The 21514-nt window shown below is 49.1% G+C and overlaps 2 protein-coding genes across 5 annotated transcripts in view; one reads left to right on the top strand and one right to left on the bottom strand.

Annotated features, from left to right (window-relative positions):
• Nucleotides 1-9060, top strand: part of Rin3 (Ras and Rab interactor 3) — a 104862-nt gene extending 95802 nt beyond the window's left edge. For all 3 annotated transcript variants that reach the window (XM_076921356.1, XM_076921355.1, XM_076921357.1), the window contains 3 exons: nucleotides 454-585; nucleotides 5531-5694; nucleotides 8077-9060. In XM_076921356.1, coding sequence (XP_076777471.1) covers nucleotides 454-585; nucleotides 5531-5694; nucleotides 8077-8397 — 617 coding nt within the window. In that variant the 3' untranslated portion in view covers nucleotides 8398-9060. The remainder of the gene's footprint in view (nucleotides 1-453; nucleotides 586-5530; nucleotides 5695-8076) is intronic.
• A 3008-nt stretch (nucleotides 9061-12068) lies between these two features.
• Lgmn (legumain) overlaps nucleotides 12069-21514 on the bottom strand; it is a 37744-nt gene continuing 28298 nt past the window's right edge. For both annotated transcript variants that reach the window (XM_076921358.1, XM_076921359.1), the window contains exons 7-14: nucleotides 21348-21410; nucleotides 20579-20645; nucleotides 18963-19081; nucleotides 18718-18807; nucleotides 16287-16487; nucleotides 13685-13855; nucleotides 12864-12931; nucleotides 12069-12608 (exon numbers count right to left, since the gene is read on the bottom strand). In XM_076921358.1, coding sequence (XP_076777473.1) covers nucleotides 12566-12608; nucleotides 12864-12931; nucleotides 13685-13855; nucleotides 16287-16487; nucleotides 18718-18807; nucleotides 18963-19081; nucleotides 20579-20645; nucleotides 21348-21410 — 822 coding nt within the window. In that variant the 3' untranslated portion in view covers nucleotides 12069-12565. The remainder of the gene's footprint in view (nucleotides 12609-12863; nucleotides 12932-13684; nucleotides 13856-16286; nucleotides 16488-18717; nucleotides 18808-18962; nucleotides 19082-20578; nucleotides 20646-21347; nucleotides 21411-21514) is intronic.

Below are 21514 nucleotides of genomic sequence, written 5' to 3'. Positions count from 1 at the left end.
GAACTGTGGTAGATCCAAGCAGAGGTGGATCTCAGGGGCAGGGGTAGATCTCAAGAACTGTGGTGGATTCAAGCAGAGGTGGATCTTGAGCAGAGGTGGATCTCAGGGGCAGAGGTGGATGTTGGGCACAGGGTTGGATCTCAGTTTTCCCTGCAGATGCCCACACAGCAATGGTCGGCCCTGTGAACTGAGTGTGATGAGAACGAGATAACCCAGCCAGCAGCCCATGGCAGACTCAGGGGAAGAACCAGGAAAGGGCAAGGAACCAGAATTTTGTAACCCCAGCCGAGAGCTCTTTCTCAGTTCCTTCTTGTCACCCGTACTGAGCCACCCTGGGAGTTGCTAGGGTCCCCACCATTGAACCCTACTGAACCATGCTCTTCCAGGGTCACCTCGGGTCCCTGAGTGGCTCACAGGCTGGCACTCACAGCCTTCATCCTCTTCTCCTCGCAGGGAAGCCCTACGGGGCCGACGACTTCCTGCCTGTGCTTATGTACGTACTGGCCCGCAGCAACCTCACGGAGATGCTCCTTGACGTGGAATACATGATGGAGCTCATGGACCCTGCCCTGCAGCTAGGAGAGGGTGAGTTTGCCACCACCCCTACACCCACCACCATCTCCCAACAACCCAGGCCCACCCACTCCCACACCAGGTGGCCTGGCAAGGACTTCTTAGGTAGGGCCAGACTAAGGTTAAGCCCTAGGGACATGCACACAGGCTCTGCCCAAATAGCTCATTGACCAGGAAGACAGTCAGGTTGCAAAGAAAAGTGACAAAACTTTGACAGTAGGAAATTCAAAGAGACTGGGAGCATGCTACCCTGACAGTGCAGTGCTGAGCACTGAAGGGTGAGCAGGAGCAAAATAAATAAACAGATAACGAAGATAAAGATAAAGAAGAGGACGGAGCTGGTCAAAGTGGCACACACCTTCAATTCCAGCACTCTCGGACAACAGAGGTAGGCGGGTCTCTGTGAGTTCAAGGCCACCATGCTCTGCACAGTTAAGTTCTAGGCCAGCCAGGGCTGCATAGTGAGACCCTGTTTTGAAAATAAAACAGTAAAACTAAATACATTAATGAAATTTAAAAACAAAGAACAGCGGGAATGTCATTCTTCCTGGAGGCACAGCAGAAGTTAGTAGTTTAACGGGTGATGCAAAAATGGCAGACGTTGTCTCCGTGGAGTGTGGTGAGTAGAGATCTGTTCTTAGCTACAGGGTGGGGGTTGGGGGAGGGGGCTGAGATTCAGCCCTGGCCAGGACTTCTGACCATAGGGAGAAGTCACTGAGGCATTGAGGGCTCTGTACTCCCTGGTTGAATGAAGGAAGGGTGTTATTTGCTATGGCCCATTTCAGTTTCCCTTCCCCTGTCCCTCCACCCACCACTTCCTCCAGCTAAGGCCTCAGCCAACCCTCCACTAAGAATCGCTTGAGATACAGAAGCCCAGATATGGGCTCTAAGGGACCATGACATGTCCTGTGGGCTCCTACCATCGAAGAATGGACCCAGCCTCCCAGGCACAAGCGTCCCCTTTGGGCTTTGTGGTTCTTGAGAGTGGCTGTCCCCCTTTGCATAAGTTTGCATCTGCCACCTCTGGAGGTGAAAAGCCTGACGTAAATGCGTAAATGCTTCGTTGAGGTCTTCTCAGCTCAGGGGAACAGGGAAAGCGGAGAACTTTGCTGTCGTATGTAGCTCTGAGCCCTGGCTGTGGCACCTGGAGCTACCTGGTTTTCCTCTTTAGTTACATGTTACCTGCAATTGGAGCAACTTGTTTTCCTGGGAAGTCCAGGGATTCAGAAGAAGCAAGCTTTCTTTCAGTCCACCAATGCATCCATCCACCCTTCCACTCACCATCTGTCTACTTGTACATCCATCTATCCATCCACATGTCTACCCGTGCATCTATCTGTCCATCTACCCATCATCCACCTATTCATTCATCTACCTACCTACTCACCCACCTACCCATCTTTCTATCCACCCATACATCCATACATCTACCCATCCACACCTACATCAGTTCATCTACCTATCGACCTAGCTATCCACCAGTTCATTTATGTATCTACCCATCTATCCATCCATCCTCCAAACGCCAGCCCACCCATCTGTTCACCCATCTACCCATTCATCTCACCACCAGTCCATCCATCCATAAATTTGCCTACCCACTCATCAACTCATCCATACATACTCTGTCATCTATCTACCCCTCCCCCACATCTCCATCCACCAAACCATGTACTCATTGAACCATCCATGCCAGACAGGAATGTCTGGGAGTCTCGTGAAAATCAACAAACACCTCACTCTCACATTCAGGACCTCCGTCCCCTCAAGGCTTCCTCTTGGGTTTCATCATGCCCGTGGAAGCACCCAGAGACTGAAGAAATTGACAGGGATCTCTTGCCAGCACTGCTTAAAGAGTGACAGCCACCCTGAGAAACAAGGCACTGTGCAGGTGTCCTCACTGGATCACTCTCCACCTGTGGAAACACCCTCTCCTACATGTTCTCGTGACCCCCCCCCCCCCCGGCCTGTGGTGTGGTGTGATTTATCCCAGACCAGATAGCTGGTTCCCATGGTCTTCCCAGCAGGCATTTATAGAAGCAGAGATCAGGGCCTTCCTGTGAGCAGCTTGGCGGACTGATGGGACCCCCTTCTTATACCCACCCCATACCCCACCCCATCTCAGGGAAATCGCCTGGCTGGAGCCAACCAAGAATCCAAACATCTCCCACACATGTCCCCATAGACCTTTGTGCCCACGTGCCCTCCCTAGCCTGCACCCAGTTAATCTCACCAATGGATTTGCCAATCAATCCCACCACGTACTGCCTGGAAGCGTCTGCAAAACTCAGTGGTGTCACCCGCCACCTAGTGCTTATATTCGGTACTACATGGTCTCCATCAAAGATGACTAGAAGGGCATTAAGGGATGTATAGGACTTGAAGGGCTAGGAGAGCCCCAGCAGGGCTTGGAATTCCTCCCTACTGCCTCTGAGAGAAACAAAAACCCCAGAACTATTGTCTGAGCTCATATAGTTGAATGGCCCAAGCGTTACTAAGCCCCCACCCCTCACACGCATGGCATAGAAAAGCAAGTGCCTTTTCGCCATGCTCATTCATCTCCAGGACTCAGAATCAGAGCATTCCTGACCTTGCCCTGCTCTCTGTGCCACAGGGGCAGGACTCAGAGCTGTGCCTTCTCAGCCCAGCTTAAGGAGTCTGGAAGCGAGCGTTTTCATCCAGGGCCACTTCAGATACCAGAGGATCTCCCATAGTTAGGGTGGGATGGTGGATTGGGGTGGATCACTGGCAGAATCAGCCTCATGTCCAAAACCATTAGCCTGGCCTTAATGGTCAGGAAAAGCAGTCTAGAGAGTGTCAGGGAAGCTAGGGACTGGAAGAAAGCAGGATGCTAAGGTGGGGGGGGGGGCGCGGCACTGTGTGATCTTGGCCGTGTCACCCTCTTCTTCTGGGATTCAGTTTCTTCCCTTTAAAGCAACAGTTATCAACCTGAGGGTCGTGACCCCTTTGAGGGTTGCATCTCAGATATCCAACATATTTATATTACAGTTCACAGCAATAGGAAAATTACAGTAATTCTGTGATTGGGTGCCAGCACAACATAAAGAACTGTATTAAAGAATCACAGCATTAGGAAGGTTGAGAACCACTGCTTTAAAGTGAAGGCTCTCAGGCTAGAGAGATGGCTCAATGGTTAAGAGCACTGGCTGCTCTTCTAGAAGTCCAGAGTTCAATTCCCAGCAACCACATGTAAAACTGTAATGGGAGCCAATGCCCTCCTCTGGTGTGTCAGAGACAGCATACTCACATACATAAATCAAATAAATTTAAAAATAAAAGCTACCAAAAAACTAAATAAAGTGAAAAATCTCAGCAAGGTTCTAAACCCCTAACAAGTCGATGGCCAGATAAACATCTCTGCAAAGTATTGTCTTTGAACTTAAAATTCCATGGCTTGTGCAGCTTGAAGTACCATAAAGCCTCAATTACTTGAGGAAACATGACAGATTAAGGATTACTTTTAAAGGAGAATTTTAAGAGGGCCAATATCTTGGTGGGTAAAGGCAGGCAGCTGCCACAAAGTCTGAGGGATTCTTGTGGTAAAAGGGGGAAACTGACTTCTGCAAGTTGAGTGTACCCACAAATACATGTACACATGTGCACACAAAATAAAATTTAAAATGTAATACATTCTTTAAGTGGACGGGATCTTGCTTTGAAGCTCTGTGTGGCTCTGTAGGCCAAGTGGACATCCAGCTCACAGAGACCCGCCTGCCTCTGCCTCCTGAGTGCTGCTGATATTACAGCTGGGTAGCAGCAAACACTTTTACCATTTTAAATCCTTATAAACTTCACGCGATAACTAGGCTTTCCTGTGCATCTTTGAAAATTGTTTTTATAATAGGTTATACATTCATGGTGCTCTACATGTTAAAGTGCCTGTATAATACACCGAGAGGATTGGCTCCCACCGCCTTCTCCACATTCCCACAGGCATCCTGCCTCTCAGTTTCTTATGTATCCTATAGATTTTAAAACACTTGAAAATTACATTTTAAATTTCTAACTTAGTTTCAAACATCATTTTAAGAATATTGAGTTTGGATGAACAGACCTGTAGGAAATGCTGGGTTTCTTTGTTCTCTTCCCAATTCAGCCACATGGAATCCTTAGCCAGGTATGATAAACCAACCATACCTTTAATTCCAGCACTCAGAAGGCAGAGGCTGGTAGATCTCTATGAGTTCAAGGCTAGCCTGGTCTTTATTATAAATTTCAGGCCAGGGCTAAGTAGTGAAACCCTGTCTAAAAATAACTATATTATATATAATATAGTTATATATATATATATATATATATATTCTATAATTTATATTTTTATATTATATAATCATGTAATTATATGTAATTATTTTTTTGTTTTGGTTTTTGTTTTATTTTTCAAGACAGAGTTTCTCTGTGTAGCCCTGGCTGTCCTGGAACTCACTCTGTAGACCAGGCTGGCCTTGAACTCAGAAATCCTCCTGCCTCTGCCTCCCAAGTGCTGGGATTAAAGGCATGTGCCACCACCACCCGGCTAATTATATGTAATTATAAATAACATTTCTAATTTATAATTTTAAAAGTAGCCATATATACAATAGTTGTATATATTATATATGGATTATTCTACAAGATTCCTTCTTGAAGGAGGCTAAGGAAACATGTAAGCTAAGTCATATATAGTCATATATATTATATATGGATTATTTCACATGATTCCTTCTTGAAAGGGGCTAAGGAAACATGTGAGCTAAGCTATTCTATAAAGTGCCAACTGCTGAAGCCCCAGTGCACTGAAGTTGAGTGCTGCCTTTGAAGCAGGTCATAGAGCGTGGACGCCCCCTGGTTGTTATGGAAGGAGGAGCATGTTGGAAGCAATGGGCGGGGCCACACTTTGGGACCAGCTCCTCCCAGTCAGACCTTTCTCATTCAGCCTGTGTCTTTGACCCTACAGGTTCCTACTATCTGACCACCACCTATGGAGCCCTGGAGCACATTAAGAACTATGACAAGATCACAGTGACCAGGCAGCTGAGCGTGGAGGTGCAGGACTCCATCCATCGCTGGGAACGCAGGCGCACGCTCAACAAGGCCCGGGCCTCCCGCTCCTCTGTGCAGGTGATGCTGGGGACTATAGTGTCTGGGGCTACAAACTGTACAGGTACCACCTGTGCTGTATGCTTGGCTACTTTGACCCGCCAGCCCTACCATCCTCAGGGTGAGCAGTGGGTCTCCCACAGAGGAATCCAAGGTTCTACCTGCCACTCTGCCTAGCTCTACAGGTCCTGGGTAGGCATAGAAGTGCCACCAGGAAGATGTTATAACCAATGGACAAAGTGGTATGGCTATACACACACCACACACCACACATACACACACACACACACACCATTCTTCTCCTGCTGGCCACGGCTTCCCCTTTGCAGCAATCATCATGCCGTGTTGTAAACCCTCTGTGTAAGAAGCTCTCATATGGGGAGGACAATGCCCGTGGTTCATGTGTCTCAGAGGCCTGAAACCCAGGATCTGGGACAGGACAGGATGCCAGTGTGTAGAGAATGTCCAGAGTTGGACCAGGAAGCCAGACAACCCTCCAGAGCTATTCATAGTTATATAGACTCTGTATAGAAAATGGAGCCCGGGCCTCTGGGAGGCAGGAGGCCTGAATTCTGGACCCAGCTTTGAACCAAGAGTTGATTCTAGCCATCCTCTTTAGTTTAGCAAAACGGTTCATAAATAAGCCTCCGTCCTCTAGCCTAAAAAGTCCTAGGTTAATTGTTTGGAAGTGGTGGTTACTAAACTTGTCACCCAGTCTTGCGCCCCCTCAGAAATGCCACTTCCCGTCCATGTGAGCCAACCGAACCAGATGAGTCCTGCGTCCCTGCCCTTGCTCACAGCTGCCAGCCAGCATCTCTGCTCTTCCCGGAATCAACAGCACCTCAGAACCAGTGGGAAAGGGGAAGAAAGCTACGGCCTCAGCTTCCACCGCTTTCCCTGGTCTAAATACTCCCTCCCAACAAGGTCCATCTCATCTTGCATCACTGAACTGGGAATTAGAAGGAGATGCATACCATAGACTGTCCCAAGCTGGTATGCACTGGCATGAGAGGGAGTGCCAACCCACCACACACATACACACCCAACAGCACCTCTGTCCCACCGTTCCCTTCTGGAAAACAAAACAAAACAAAACAAACAACAACAACAACAACAACAAAAAAAAAAAACAAACAGAAGCCTACAGTGAGGCCCAGACCCTGGCACTCTGTAAGTGCACACGACCCTGTAACATGGTCATTAGCATCTTCATGGCTGTGGCTGTGAGCCATCCACTGATGTTGCCATTCCGTCCATGGTAAGGCAGCCCCTCACACATTACTTCACACTGGCTTGGTGGCAGTGTGTGGCTCTTGTCCTCAGTCTACAGTCAAAGCAGCAGCGGTCAGGGTCACACAACAAACAGAAACATATTCAAAGCCAGGAAGGGCAGGGAACCCAGGGACCCACACTGCATCACCCCTCCCACACTGCATCACCCCTCCCACACTGCATCACCCCTCCCACACTGCATCAACCCTCCCACACTGCATCACCCCTCCCACACTGCATCACCCCTCCCACACTGCATCACCCTTCCCATCATGCATCACCCTTCCCATCATGCATCACCCTTTCCCAGCACCACTGGTATCACCTCACATGCCCACCTCCATTTATCCTCAACTCACCCCTTCCTCAGCTCCCCACCCCCAGCCTCTTCATTCCCTGCCTCTAAACCACAGAGACAACTCCTGCTCTCAGAGGCCAAACGGCTCCACTTGCCTGAACTGTGAGGTGCTAGGATTATAATCTACACCTGCAACTTTATACTGCCTTCCAGCACTGCACCTGAGGGGCAGGGCAGACTCAGTGGAGACGTGCAGAATGAATGCATGATTGAACCTTGCTGACAAGGGAGAATAATGAAAAGCCTGCAGACCGGCTAAGGGAAGGGGACGGGACTCTGCCATTGTCATGACTCAATAATGATTGAATCGGCCAGGAATTGATGACTTAGCTGGTAAAGGTGCCTGACCGGCATATATAACAGTGTGAGTTCAATCCCTGGAGTCTATGTAAAGGTTAACTCCACAAAGTTGTCCTGGGACCTCCACATGGGCATTTGGGGTACACACATATCTCATGCATACACACGAGAATTCAATCCATATTTGAATCCTGACTGAATCACCCTGAATAAGTCCAGTGGGGAGGTGAGACCCAGAGAAGGAAGAGTTACCCACCAGGCTCAGTGGCAGAGTAAGAGGACACAGTTGCTCTTAGTCTCAGCTTCATAACTGCTTAAACACCCCCCCCTCCCCGGTCCAGAGAAGGCAAAGACAGGTCCAATGTCATCATGCTCCTGTCTGCTGGCCCTACCTCCCAGTGTTGAGATGAGGGTGACCCAGAATGCTATTGGTCAAGCCTGGTAACCTCAAACCTCCTCCATCTTGCCTGCAGGACTTCATCTGTGTGTCCTACCTGAAGCCCGAGCAGCAGTCACGGACACTGGCGTCACGGGCAGACACAGCAGCCCAGGCACTGTGTGCACAGTGCGCTGAGAAGTTTGAGGTGGCACAGCCCCAAGACTACCGGCTCTTCGTGCTGGTGGATGGGCGCTGCTTCCAGCTGGCCGACGAGGCTCTGCCGCACCGCATCAAGGGCTATCTGCTCCGGAGCGAGCCCAAGCGAGATTTCCACTTTGTGTACCGGCCCCAGGACAGTGGCAAGGATGGTTCAGGCCAGCCCTATATAGTGGTGCGGGAGCCCAACTTCTTATAAGATGACCCCCCACCACCACCCCGCTGAGCTGTGTTGGAAGGATCTCCTGAGAGGTGCCTGTGTCAGTCACACTGGTGTAACGCCCACTGAGCATACCTAAGCCAATCAGGCAGAGTCATAGTCTGAGGCACCATGTTCTTTATTGGACAGTAAGGGAAACCAAGGCTCAGGTGGAAGAGGCTCTCTAGCCAGCTGTAGCAAACAAGCCCAACCCTGCTCACACCCAGTTCCTCAGGCAATTTTTCTGCCTTCCCCTGGTCCCGTCCCACCTCCTACCCCAGATCTTTAGTCTTCCCTGAAAGCGCTCACTTTCCCCAAGACTGGCTAATGAAGGGGTTCCTGACCCCAGCTGCTCCCTGAGCCTCAGGATGGAGCTGAGATGTTCCACCACAACCCAAGATCTTAAGTATTATGTTGAAGAGACAGCCCCACACCTCACCCCTGCCTCAGAGCTTGCCTTCAGCTACCAGAGTGCCTAGTCTGCCAGGACTCCTGAGCCCCACTAGAAGCAGCCAAGCCAGCTCCTGGGAAACATGGACAAGTTCAACCAATGCTGTGAGGTTGGAGGGGCGGGGCATTGAGAGACCTGTTCTTGCCATCAGTGTTGACAAGCTGCACGACAGGGAGAGGGGTTGTTAATAAAAGCCCTTTTGCAAAAGCTAACTCCTCTGAAGGGGCCTGAGTTCTGCTCACCAGTCTGAGACCTGTTGCATCTCCACCATCCCTGGTTCCCATCACCCCAGGCTCTAGACAATTTCTAGAACCGTCCCTCCTACCCTTATGCTATTACTCTTGGGAATTCCAATCCTCTTGATCCTCGCCTGGTTAGCTTGTATATGCATCCTTCAAAGCCCACCTCCAGGAAGTCTTCCCTGGCTCCCAGTGTTAGTAATGCACTGACAGCTGGTCAGACCTATTGGGTTTAATTAATGCTTTTTTTTTTTTTTTTTTTTTTTTTTTTTTTTTTTTTTTTGAGACAGGTTCTCTCGAGTAAGCCCTCAAGCTCATTATTAGCCGAGGATAGCCTTGAGTGTATAGAACAGTGGTTCTCAACCTTCCTAATGCCATGACCACCCCCAACCATAAAATTATTTTCATTGCTACTTCAGAACGAGTAGTTTTGCTATTGTGACGAATCCTAATGTTCATAACCTGTTTTGCCATGGTCTTAGGCAATCCCTGGAAAAGGGTCATTCACCACCTCCTTGAAAACCGCTGATCTAGAACCTTCTAGGGCTGCTGGAATTACAGGTGTGCACTATCATGGCCAGTTTGTACGGTGATGGAGCCCGGGGTTGCATGACTAATCGAGATGTATGGTCAGCCCAAATGCTGCCTTTCACCTTCGCTCTCTCCCTGCCCATCCCAATACCCACCTCACTATATGACTCTCTCTTTATAGCTTTAAGACATGGCCTTGCTATGCCGCCCCCACTACCTCTGAACTCCTAGACTGAGCAAGTCCCCCTGCCCCAGCTTCATCAGTGGCCAGGACGACAGATACATACTGTCCACGCCTGGCTTTTAAAACGTGAGACTTAACTCACATGCCACTTAATTCTCCCAGTTAAAACATATAATCTAACCTCCTGGGCAGTTGAAAATCTGCATGGAATTCCATGACTTTTTACTTTTAGTTATGCTCATGTGTGTCAGGGGTATGAACAGGTGCATGCAGTGCCTACAGAGACCAGAAGGGGGCCTCAGAAGCCTCTGGAGCTGAAGCTACAGGGTTGCGAGCCATCACAGGTGTTGAGGACCCCAACTCAGGCCCTCTGCAAGTGCAGTTTGAGCTCTTGGTCACTGAGCCATCACCCAAGCCCCACAGCATATGACATGTGGCACCCTCAAAATATAACTAGTCACAGCCCACTGTTGACCTTATTGCTAATAGTCTATAACATAGGCTTAAGATTAGTTTGTTTTTAATGTTTTCTTATATATATGATGGATTTGCCTGGATGCATGTCTATCCACCACATGTGTGCCTGGTGCCTATGGAGGCCAGACAAGAGCACTGGTTGCTGGTTGCCCTGGGACTGGAGTTAGACACAGTTTTGAGCCACCATATGGGTACTCGGAAATTGACCCTGGGTCCTCTAGAACAGCCATCGTTCTTAACCACTGAGCCATCGCTCCAGCCCCACAGCCTACGTTCTGTGTGTTATATCTGGCGAAAGGGGTGACACGTGCAAGAAATCTCTCCTTGCTAGGACGTGCAATCAACTGAAGACTGATAGCAAGAGACGGCTGTTTCTGCAGGCAGTAGCTAGGATGCAACATTCTTACTTTGTTTGCATCTCTCTATTGTTGATGGTTCCAGGTGTGTGTGTGTGTGTGTGAATTTTACTGTTTCATTATAGGTCTGTACATAACTTATATAGCCGTGGTAAAATATTTTTATTTTCTATATTTTATACATCCATGGCTTATTTTTAATTTTTAAAAACATTTCTAGATTATATGGATCATCTGTGTTTTTCAAACAAATCTCCCAAAGCAAACCTGCTCCTGACTTATAACCCACACAACTCGAATGCACTCGGTCTGGGGGCTCCCTCTATCTGAAATGCTGAGCAGCCATGGTCCTCAGCTTCCTAACCTTCCAGCATCCCTGGAAGCAAACTGAACCAGACATGAAGGGGCACACCTGTGTCCTGGCTATCTGGGAAGCTGAGACAGGAGGATTCCTGAGTTCCAGGCCTGCCTTTCAACACAGTGAGATCCTGTGGGGATCCTGGGGGAGCAGGCTTACCCAGCAGCTCTCATTCCCATTTAATTCCTTTGTCGCTAGCACCCGTAAGTGTCTCTCTGTGTGGCTTTGCCGATTCAGCACATGTCACATAAAGCTATGTAATACGTGGTTTTAGCACTTGGCTTCAATTGGCTTAATAATGCCGTGCCCTATAGATAATTCATTCCTTTTTACTGCTGTTTACAGTATTCCCCTGCATGGATACAGAGCACTGAGCTCACGTCTCTAACAACCCCATCACTAACTACACCTTGAGTGTACTATGCCAGAGAAACAGAGGGGCGTGTTCCCTCCCTGCCTTGCACCCGACCATGAGACCATGAGATGCACGGACACAGAGGGCCAGGAAGAGCTGCTTCTGATGGCATTTCTGGGCTAGTCAGGCTGTCTCAGCATGGTGAAAAAGCTTAGTGGGGGAGGACTTGCTTCATAGTCTGAGGGTTCAGTACATAGTTGCTTGAGCAGAACTGAGCATAGTCTATGGCAGAGAAGGTTCTACCCCTCTCAGTGGCAAGAACCAGAGCACTAGGAGGAGTCTAGGGATCAAGCATGACCTCCAAAGTACATCTGCGGAGACCTACTTCCTCTAGCTAGGCCCCACATCCTAGAGTTTCCAGAACTTCCCAAACTAGTCCTGCCAGCTAGGGACCAAACACTCAGCATCCAAGCCTGTAGGGGACATGTTACATTCCAACCATAACAGGTAGGAAGATGAATAATAGGACCAAACTTTAAGAAGAAACGGCCCCTGAAACTGAATGGGGTGAAGAACTTAACAGTCAGGCATTCCAGGGCAAAAGGAAAGGTTGGGGGGTGGGAGGGTGCTGCACGTTCACAGAGCATGGAGCAGTCGAGAGCAGGGAGGTGGGAAGGGACAGCCCACCACGAGGGTAAAACACAAACCATGAAGCCAGAGTCCAGAAACAAATGTCTCACTTCTTCACTTATTTTTCTTAAGACATCCATTATTACAGAATAAAATATAAAATCAATCAAAAATTATACATTCTAAAAATAATTCTCCCATAGGGGGCTTGCTTGCTTTCTGCCCTCTTGAGTAAAATCACTGTGAAGATGGCAAGAGGTTTCAGCTTCGAATTTCTTAGAAGATTCCTTCACTGGCTACAGAAGCTGAAGTGAATTTGCTCTTGAAAGCTAATGGACAACAAAACAAACCAAAAACTCCTAAGAAGCCAAAGTTCCTTCCTCCAGAGAGCTTTAACCCACCCAGACCGGCTTCTTCAGAAAGCAAGTCCTGGGATGGGCTGGCGGTGTTCCTGGGGGCGGGGTTTGGGTGCTATTCCTGAGGGCGGGGCTTAGTTGCTGCCTCTGGCTCCACCCTTTCAGTCTCAGGTTGGTTCACATTCCAGTGGACTGTGCTCACTCTTCGAGAAGCATTGGGAAGAGAGCTGTTCAGTAGTGACTAAGGCACACCTTGTCCATGGCCATCTTTATCCTGCAAAAACCAGGAAGATGAATCAGATGAGTTAAGCAACCCTGAAGATAGAAAGACATTATCCAGTTCTGGGTAGGAGTCATGCAGGATAAAGTCCCTAGCCATCACCACTGGGAACCCAGGCCCTCCGATTCCACTGATGAGTGGCCCCAGGAAAAAGACTGGGTTGTGGATAGAGTCTACTCAGGCCAGTGGTATGCCCCGCTGTGCTTTCAGAGTGATGCCCGTCTTCCCAATGCCAAGTGCCTGCTTTACCTGTCAATTGGATATGGCTTCTCACAGAGGTTGGCCAGCACATACAAGTGCCGCAAGGCATGCTCGTACTGCAAGAAAACAAAAACCCGCACGTGAGCATCTCACCACGCAGTCAGCTTGCCTTGCTTCTGCAGCCACAGAGACAAAGCCATTTCAGCCAGGAGTTCTAGGTCTGTTTAGGTCACGGATCTGCCATATTCTTTCGGCAATCTGTAGGTATTTGCATGCTCTCCCAAGGGGAGACAAACATTCGCACACAACCTCAGGGCTGGTGGGGCTGCTGAAACTCTGTCCAGCTTCAGCTGATTCTGGGAACCCAGCTGAGGAGGGAAGAATGAGATACAAATGCCAAAGGTGCAAAGCCAGGCTCTGCCAGGGTTTGGTCTACGGGCCACAGTCTGCCCACCTTCCTCCAGCAGAATTCAGGCATCTCATTGTAACCACAGGACTTTTTAGGGACCAACTAGCTGACTGACTCTACAATTGGCTGAAACAGCATTCTTCCTTTTCCACGGACTAGGGTGTGCTCCAGCAATAAATCGTGGGGAATGGACAGAAGACATCAGGAGAAAGAAAGAAGCCACTGTCTGGAGATGTGAGGATGAGGTGAGGGGTGTGGGGGCCACATCATCAAGAGAAGCAAGCACCCTTCAAAGCCAACAGTAATGGGAGTTGTCACCTATGACGCTGGTAAACAAGACATATGACCATAAATCCAGCTTCCCAAGGCCCAGATAGATTCTTTCGGTACAAGCCAGTGCACCTGAGTTTAGCACTATGATCTCAGATTCGGGAGACTTGAGGGCCCTGGCTAGGCTCACCGTGACGGAGTGCCAGTTAAAGCAGTGTGTGCGGAAGTAGGTCACAGCCTCCTGGTAGCAGTCATGTGCTGTGAGCATGGTTCTCTCTGACAAATGTCTCTCAGCAGTTTCCCCAAATCCCGCCAGCAGGGAAACAATCTTCTTCACAGATTTCTCAATGACGTGCCTGGCCTAGGGGGAAAAAAAGACAGCATTTCAAAACGATTCTGGCTTAATGTACTCACTCCGGGATCTATAGTAAGAGGCATATTCAAGGAACTATCCTGACATAGCCTTCAACTCACAGTGAATTAGAAGAGTTTAATAAATGCATTCGAGAGAAATGGAAAGCATGTGTTTGGTTTCTGTGACATTTGAAAGGCCAGACCTTCTAGATCTCCTACCACCATAGAAGAACTGACACTTGACACCTGGAGGATAGCCTGTGCCTGACTGCAACCTGCCTCTGAGGGACAGCACTATCCTCATGTGTCCCTGCGTGCTCCTGGGCACCTCTGCCTGTTCAGAAAACCAGGACCAGTAGCACAGAAAGCACAGGGGCCCCTTGTTCCTCCCAGATGATAAACTAGCAACATAAAGAAGACACTTCTGAACCCAAACCTCACTTCTCCATGAAGTCTCTGACCGACCCAGTGTTCATCTCTTGCATGGCTGAATTGTTCACATTCGTCACCAACTGCGTGATAGACCCATGTGTGGTCCCAAACACAGGATTCCTAGAGCCCTGTGTGGGCCCCATAATGGCTTCCCTGTGCTTCATCGAAAACCCCAGAACCACAGAGTAAACATCAGCACAGTGTCAAGCTGTTCCCTCTCACACTGGGCACAGATGTTTGTGAATGTGAACTGATGCTACTCTGCACAGGAACTACTCTCGTTTTTGAAAATGGTTATTTTTTTCAGAATATATAAGGGCACAAAACGAGTTTCTTATGGTTATTTCTGAATGAGTTCAATTTTTTTTAAATCTTGGTTCTTTTTTTTTTTAGTAATTATTTTACATAAAAATGTTACAATATACAACAGTTAACAGGAAATTGTTGAATCCAGTAAGTGCATAGGCTTAGAGATAGTTTTCATATTTACAGCAGAAACCAGAGAAAGTCTACAATATACACAATGGCTCAGAGGCCAATACAAGGAAACTCTGATTTGGTTTCTTTGACTACCCAGAGGATAAAGACAAAACGCCCTTTCATGGCACTGTTATTTGTTTTGAGACAGGGTCTCAAGTAACCCAGGTTGACCTCTAACTCAATATGGTAGCTAAGGAACTCCTAACCTCCCTGCCCCCACCTCCCAAGTGCTGGGACTGAAGGCATTTGGCACAGTGCCTGAATCATTTTTAACTCTTAAGACACTATCAACAGACACAATAACCCATTACAGACAAAACCTCCCTGGGAACAATAAATAACCGGACTCAAGAGATCAAAGGTCAGAAAGAAAAAGGACAGTTATTGCCACTGTGTTTGACACCAGTTAAAAACATCCTGGCTACTCAAGTTGTTAACATTCCAGGGTGACAAATGTCTAAATAAATAAATAATAAAAGATAAGCATTTAAAACACACTCATGGGCGCCGGGGATGGGGCCAAGCATGCATGAAACCTTGGGCTTAATTCCTAATCCTAAGAACCATATACTCTGGGGACCATGGAAAACCAGCACAAGTAGAAGGAGGATCAGAAGTTCAAGGTCATCCTCAGCTAAGTAGCAAGCTGGAGCTGGCCAGCCTGAGATACACGGGATTCTACTTGGAAAAGTAAAATAAATCAAACAGGGTTTTTTTTTCTTTTTTCTTTTAATCTCCATGTATCCACCAGTACCCCGTGTTGACTGGGGACAAGCATGACCACAGACTGGCTTTGCTGGAACAGACAGGCACAGATGAGAGAGTACACAGCTATGAGCAGGAGGCTCCTTCCTGCCAAGTCTGCCAACTACTGAATAGAGCAGCTGTGAGGCACAGAGACATCAGCCTCGGGAAGAGCTTCAGGCTGGGACCCCTGAGTCAACAGAATGGTTTCTGTTGTTTTGTTTTGCTGGTTTGTTGAGACAGGGTCTCTCATGATAGCCCTGGCTGTCATGCAACTCACTCTGTAGACCAGACTGTCCTCAAACTCAGAGATCCACCTGCCTCTGCCTCCCAGCTGCTGGGATTAAAGGCATGTGCCACCACAGACTGGCTGAAACAAGGGAAATTTTTGTACATTGAAGAAAAAAAAAAAAAAAAGATTGACTAGTGACTAGTAAGTCAAGAAGCAGTAAGATAGGATGCCTCAAAGGGATGGCCCATAGGCCAGAGCAGGATTCCAGGAAGCCAGGACTCTAAGCCTTTCCTTCCTGTTGCTAAAGAGGTCAAAGTTAAAGAGGTCAAAGTTAAGATGAAGAGTGAAGACAGCTACTGCTCTACTCTTTGCTCTGCTTTCCAAGAGCACAGAGGCCATTCTCCTTTCTGTATCTGGGAAGGAAACACCTCGAGTTCTGGTTGCTGGTTGTGTTATGTTTATAACAGGATGGACACACACACACATACATACACCCCTTCAATCTAGACTGACCCGGCCTCTGTTAAGAATCCCTTTGGCCACTACTTACATCCAGAAGCTGCTGGATCTGCCCAACGAGATTCTGGGATTGCTTCATGTCGTTGGTTCTCAGCAGCTTCCTTTTCAGGATGGTCAGGGGCACCTCAGGGCTGGGGGTGAGGTCAAGGTGTGTGACTGGAGGCAGAGAGATGGGGGAACTGGCTCTGTGCTTCATTCCCTGAAACTGCATCACTTTCATGGTGGAAATAGACTGAAGAAGGAAGAGGGGGGAGAGAATACACATTCAACACGTTGGCTGAGAAAAGCAAGTGTGTCAAGCATACCCTGGCTCAGGTCCTCTGCGAGAAGAGTCATGGTTTCCGCCTAGCGTTAAACACTCTGAAGGGCCCCAGACAGTAAGCAAGAAGACACATGTGTGTGGCTGAAATCCACCATTGAAGAACTTCAAATATACCCAGTGTGCTTTGCAGCAAAGAGCCCCTACACAAGCAAAACCCACTGCAGATCCATAGTTGTGCCATTTGTTTTAACTTTGACAACCCTGGATGTGTACAACCCTGCTCCCCTGTTGGTCCCCAAGGCCCAGCAGCAAGGAGGTTTCAAGCTTCTGTCCAGGCTGCTGCTAAAAATCTGGATCCCGTGAGACTGGCAGAGCTAGGGCCACAGGCCAGGCTGACACTGGCTCTAACAAAATGCATACAAGTGCCAGGCTGTGTCTGCTTGCACAGATCAAGACAGACCCAACCCACAGGAACAGAAATGAGTTAAGCGTTCTTGTTCTCAAAGAAAGCAACATCAACGCAAAACTCTGAAATTAAAATCAAAAGACAAATATAAAAACGGCAAGTTCCAAAAGAACCATCACGGGGGAGAGGGGGAGGGGGAGGGGGAGGGGGAGGGGGAGAGAGGGAGAGGGAGAGGGAGAGGGAGAGGGAGAGGGAGAGGGAGAGGGAGAGGGAGAGGGAGAGGGAGAGGGAGAGGGAGAGGGAGAGGGAGAGGGAGAGGGAGAGGGAGAGGGAGAGGGAGAGGGAGAGGGAGAGGGAGAGGGAGAGGGAGAGGGAGAGGGAGAGGGAGAGGGAGAGGGAGAGGGAGAGGGAGAGGGAGGAGGGAGGAGAGGGAGAGGGAGAGGGAGAGGGAGAGGGAGAGGGAGAGGGAGAGGGAGAGGGAGAGGGAGAGGGAGAGGGAGAGGGAGAGGGAGAGGGAGAGGGAGAGGGAGAGGGAGAGGGAGAGGGAGAGGGAGAGGGAGAGGGAGAGGGAGAGGGAGAGGGAGAGGGAGAGGGAGAGGGAGAGGGAGAGGGAGAGGGAGAGGGAGAGGGAGAGGGAGAGGGAGAGGGAGAGGGAGAGGGAGAGGGAGAGGGAGAGGGAGAGGGAGAGGGAGAGGGAGAGGGAGAGGGAGAGGGAGAGGAGGGAGAGGGAGTGGGAGGAGAGGGAGGAGAGGGAGAGAGGGAGAGAGGGAGAGAGGGAGAGAGGGAGAGAGGGAGAGAGGGAGAGAGGGAGAGAGGGAGAGAGGGAGAGAGGGAGAGAGGGAGAGAGGGAGAGAGGGAGAGAGGGAGAGGGAGAGAATTGGGGGGGGGGACAGGCAGATAGACTAGAAATAGACCAGCACCTGTACTAAAAACAGGAAGCTGAAGACAGAGCCACATCGTAGAGCAGGGCATTCCCTAGGTCACCTGTCTGGCTTTCACCGTGCCCTGTTCTCTCCTACACCCATGCCAAAACAACCTACGTCCACTTCTTGTATGCTGTGGCTACCACACTGCAGACAGGCTGATGAGCTCAGGGCTTCTCAGGCCATGGTCTGCAGGATGTGTTAATGAGAGCAGGGCTTTCTGATCTGAATTTTCTCCTGGTATGCCAGAGCTTGCACCCAAGAACAGATTGCAGCTGGCAAGCTCTTAGGCCTGGGAAATGGCACACTGGGAGTTCCCTTTCAAGTTTTTTCAGCTGAGTTGCATATCCCTGAGTCTTCTCACCAGAAGCTCAAGCTTACAAAGCCGGAGAGCAAGCCCCTTAGAACTACCACCCGACCATCTTGGTACAGCTTCTAGCCAATGAGGAAAACTAACAACCTGCAGTTTGGAATGGGACAGATCCTTGGAGAAGGCACATAGTGCAGGGTTCAGTGGACAGTCTTTAAAACAGAAGCATGCTTTCAGTCTCCATAGCCTCTTGCCGTGACCAGCGCTTGCTCAGTGCTTCCCACACACAATCTTGTCTGGTGTACCTGGCTACCCTGCATGTGTGGGCTCTGACAAACGAGGAAGCACACAGGTTCAGAGAGCTCACCCTAATATCCAGGTCTGTAAGTGTAAACCTAGAAGGTCTGGTTCCTAAGCCTGAGACCCTTGGACAGAGTGGCTATCTATATGAGGCGGAGCCCATCTGAGACCATTCCCCACCATGTTCCTATTTCTCTTCATCAGGAGACAAAGTTTGGAATGAGTCTGCCTGGGGAAGCAAGAGAAGGAGGCTCCACTCACTTTGTTCCCATACTGCATGACGTGGCTGGTGTTGGTGTGGGACTTGACCAGGTGGTATTGCTTGTGAAGCGTCTCTTTGGTCAGATCTTCCTACAAGAAAAACACAAACAAACACCACAGGAGTCCTTAGAGGACCAGAGCTACACTGTAGCAGGCTGGCTGACCCCGACCAAAGTCTTTCTTTGGAGGACCAGAGCTTGAGGGCTACACTGTAGCAGGCTGGCTGACCCTAACAAGAGCCTTACCACATCAGAGTCTTCCATCCAGTTGACGCTGTACCAGTCACCCAGGTAAGTGCTCCTCTCCTCGTCGTAATAACAGGCATAAGATGACTCGTTGGGGTTGGCGGCCGTAGTTGCATAAACTACAGGGGATTAAAGGTTATCTTTGAGTCATGTTTTGCTCCTGGCCTTGGACTACTCTTGAAACTGGGGTCCCTCCTTTTCCCCTGCTGACTTCAAAGCTGCTACTGTACTCAGCACAGGGAGAGTATGGCCCTGTCCATTAGGAACAATAACTCTTACAGGAGGGGTTGTGGGAGGGGGTGACCAGGAGGGCAGTGAGTGGGATGTAAAGTGAGTAAGGTTTATAAAAAAAAAAAAAAAAACCAGAACAGTAACTCCGGGCTGGAGAGATGGTCTCAGAGGTTAAGGGCACTGACTACTCTTTCAGAGGTCCTGAGTTCTATTCCCAGCCACCACACATTGGCTTACAAGCATCAGTAACGGGATCCGATGCCCTCTTCCCATGTGTCTGAAGATAGCCACAGCGTACTCATATACATAAAATAAATAAATATCCTTTAAAAAAAAAAAAAAAGAACAGGAACTCCTCTCAAACGTGGAAGGAAACTGACACTCGAGGGGCTCTTGTTACAGCTCTGAGCAAACACTCGTGTGCTTGTGTACTTAGAACACAGACGATCGCCGGCTGATTTTTAACAAACTGGGAAACATGAAGATTATGGGCCCAATTTGGTTTGAAGGGAGGCGTAACACTTATTTAGAAAACACTTGAGACTGGGGCCAGGAGAGCAGCAGACCGATCGATGAGCAGCTGTGAGGCCCTGCAAAACAGTTCAACGCAAGCGTGGTGGTGCACGCCTGTGATCCCTGCGCTTGGGAGGTGGAGGGGAAATCAGAGTTCAGACTCATCCTCTGTTAGATAGCATGTTTCAGATCAGCCTGGACCACATGAGATTCTGTCTCCTGACAACCACTCAGCTGGGCAGGACCTTTACAGTATCTGCATTTAAGATGAAACTTTTGTGCAGGCAAGAACCAGGCCACCTACCTACCTGAGATCAGAGAGAGTGGGTACCAACACATAACAAAGGAACAGAGCTGGCCCAGTTTGGGCAGCCATTGTAACGCTTGTATATAGACTCTCCTTGATACATTGTTGGGTTGGTTGCAGGTTTTTGGTTTTTTGGTTTTTTTTTTTTGGGGGGGGGAGTCAGGGGGGTTGCTGTTTTTTATTTTTATTTTTATTTTTATTTTTACTTTTATTTTGTGTGAGTGTTTGTCTGTTTGTGTACCTTGAACCCCAGGAGGCCAGAAGAGGACATCGGTTGCCCTGAAACTGGAGTTACAGGTGGTGATGTGCCTTCCTGGAGCCCTTGGGAACCAAACCCAGGTCTTCTACAAGAGCAGCTCATGCTCCTGACCACTAAGCCAGGTCTCCGGGCCCCCATAGGGTCTCTATTCCTTATGAATATTTGTGGAGTAGAAGCCAGACCTGGCCACAGGCATGTACTCCACCTGCTTACCAAGCAGCCCTCAGTGGCCCTGCACAGGTGGAACGCTTGGTCTCAAATGAGCAGTATCCAATGACAACCAACCTCAGCCTGTTCGATACCTACCATTGATGTCATTGGGCAGGTGGTTCATCATGGAGCCAGATTCACAGGCTTCAATGTAGAACACCATCTGCAAGGAATCCAGGACAGGTGAGCTCCCAGCCCTCAGCGCCTGCCACTGAGCTGTCATTCTTTCCATCCCTGCCCCCTATCCTGCACCTTGGATTTGGGGAGTCACTGTTGCTGCACAGAGGCTGTGGCCAAAGGCCATGGAAGCCATCTGACAAAAAGTAATCCTGTTCCTTCACTTATGGAATAAAATGATCTGAGTTAGCAGAATGCACAGAAGACTGGAGCCGTACAAGGCTGAAGAGTTCCGGTGTCTGATAGTGAGCAGCTCCGGAGAGCCACGCCTCGAGGCAGCCATCTCTCTGCAGTAACATAACATACACCCCGCCTGCCCTGTACAGTTGCTATGGAGGGTACAGACAAGAGAGTGCCAAAGCGAACAGAATAAGGTAGTGAATGTTCTTCCCCAATTATCCCAGACTTGGGCAGACTGTGGGACAGCGGTCCTCACATGTGCTCCCATACTAATTCACAGCCCCTCCCAATGTCTGTTGGGTCCAAGCTGGGGTCGAGGCCCACACTATGTTGTAACAAGCTCTCTAAGAGTTACAATGAATCCTGGGACACCACTGGTCAATGAGGACCAGGGGGACCCCTATCCAGAAAGCCCACCAACCTGTCCAAGGGCCAGCTAAGCCGGTGTAGTCTTTGCTCCTGCAACCCAGGCCCCTCCCTCCCCCAGGAGCTCAGGAACTGACATTACCTTCTGGTACATTTTGTGTTCATACATGTAGCGAATGGTCTTATTCAGGTCCTTGACATGAAGCTGAAAGGTAAGAATGTGGACATTCAGACCAGCATCCAAGAGAACCCACTAACGAACGCCTTATAAAGTTCTCTTCACGGTCGGTAAAAGTAACCACGGTGAGC

This window comes from Arvicanthis niloticus, chromosome 23 (assembly GCF_011762505.2).
Source record: "Arvicanthis niloticus isolate mArvNil1 chromosome 23, mArvNil1.pat.X, whole genome shotgun sequence".
NCBI lineage: Eukaryota > Metazoa > Chordata > Mammalia > Rodentia > Muridae > Arvicanthis > Arvicanthis niloticus.
Note: the sequence above shows the minus strand (reverse complement) of the source record. Positions and strands in the feature narration are given on the sequence as shown.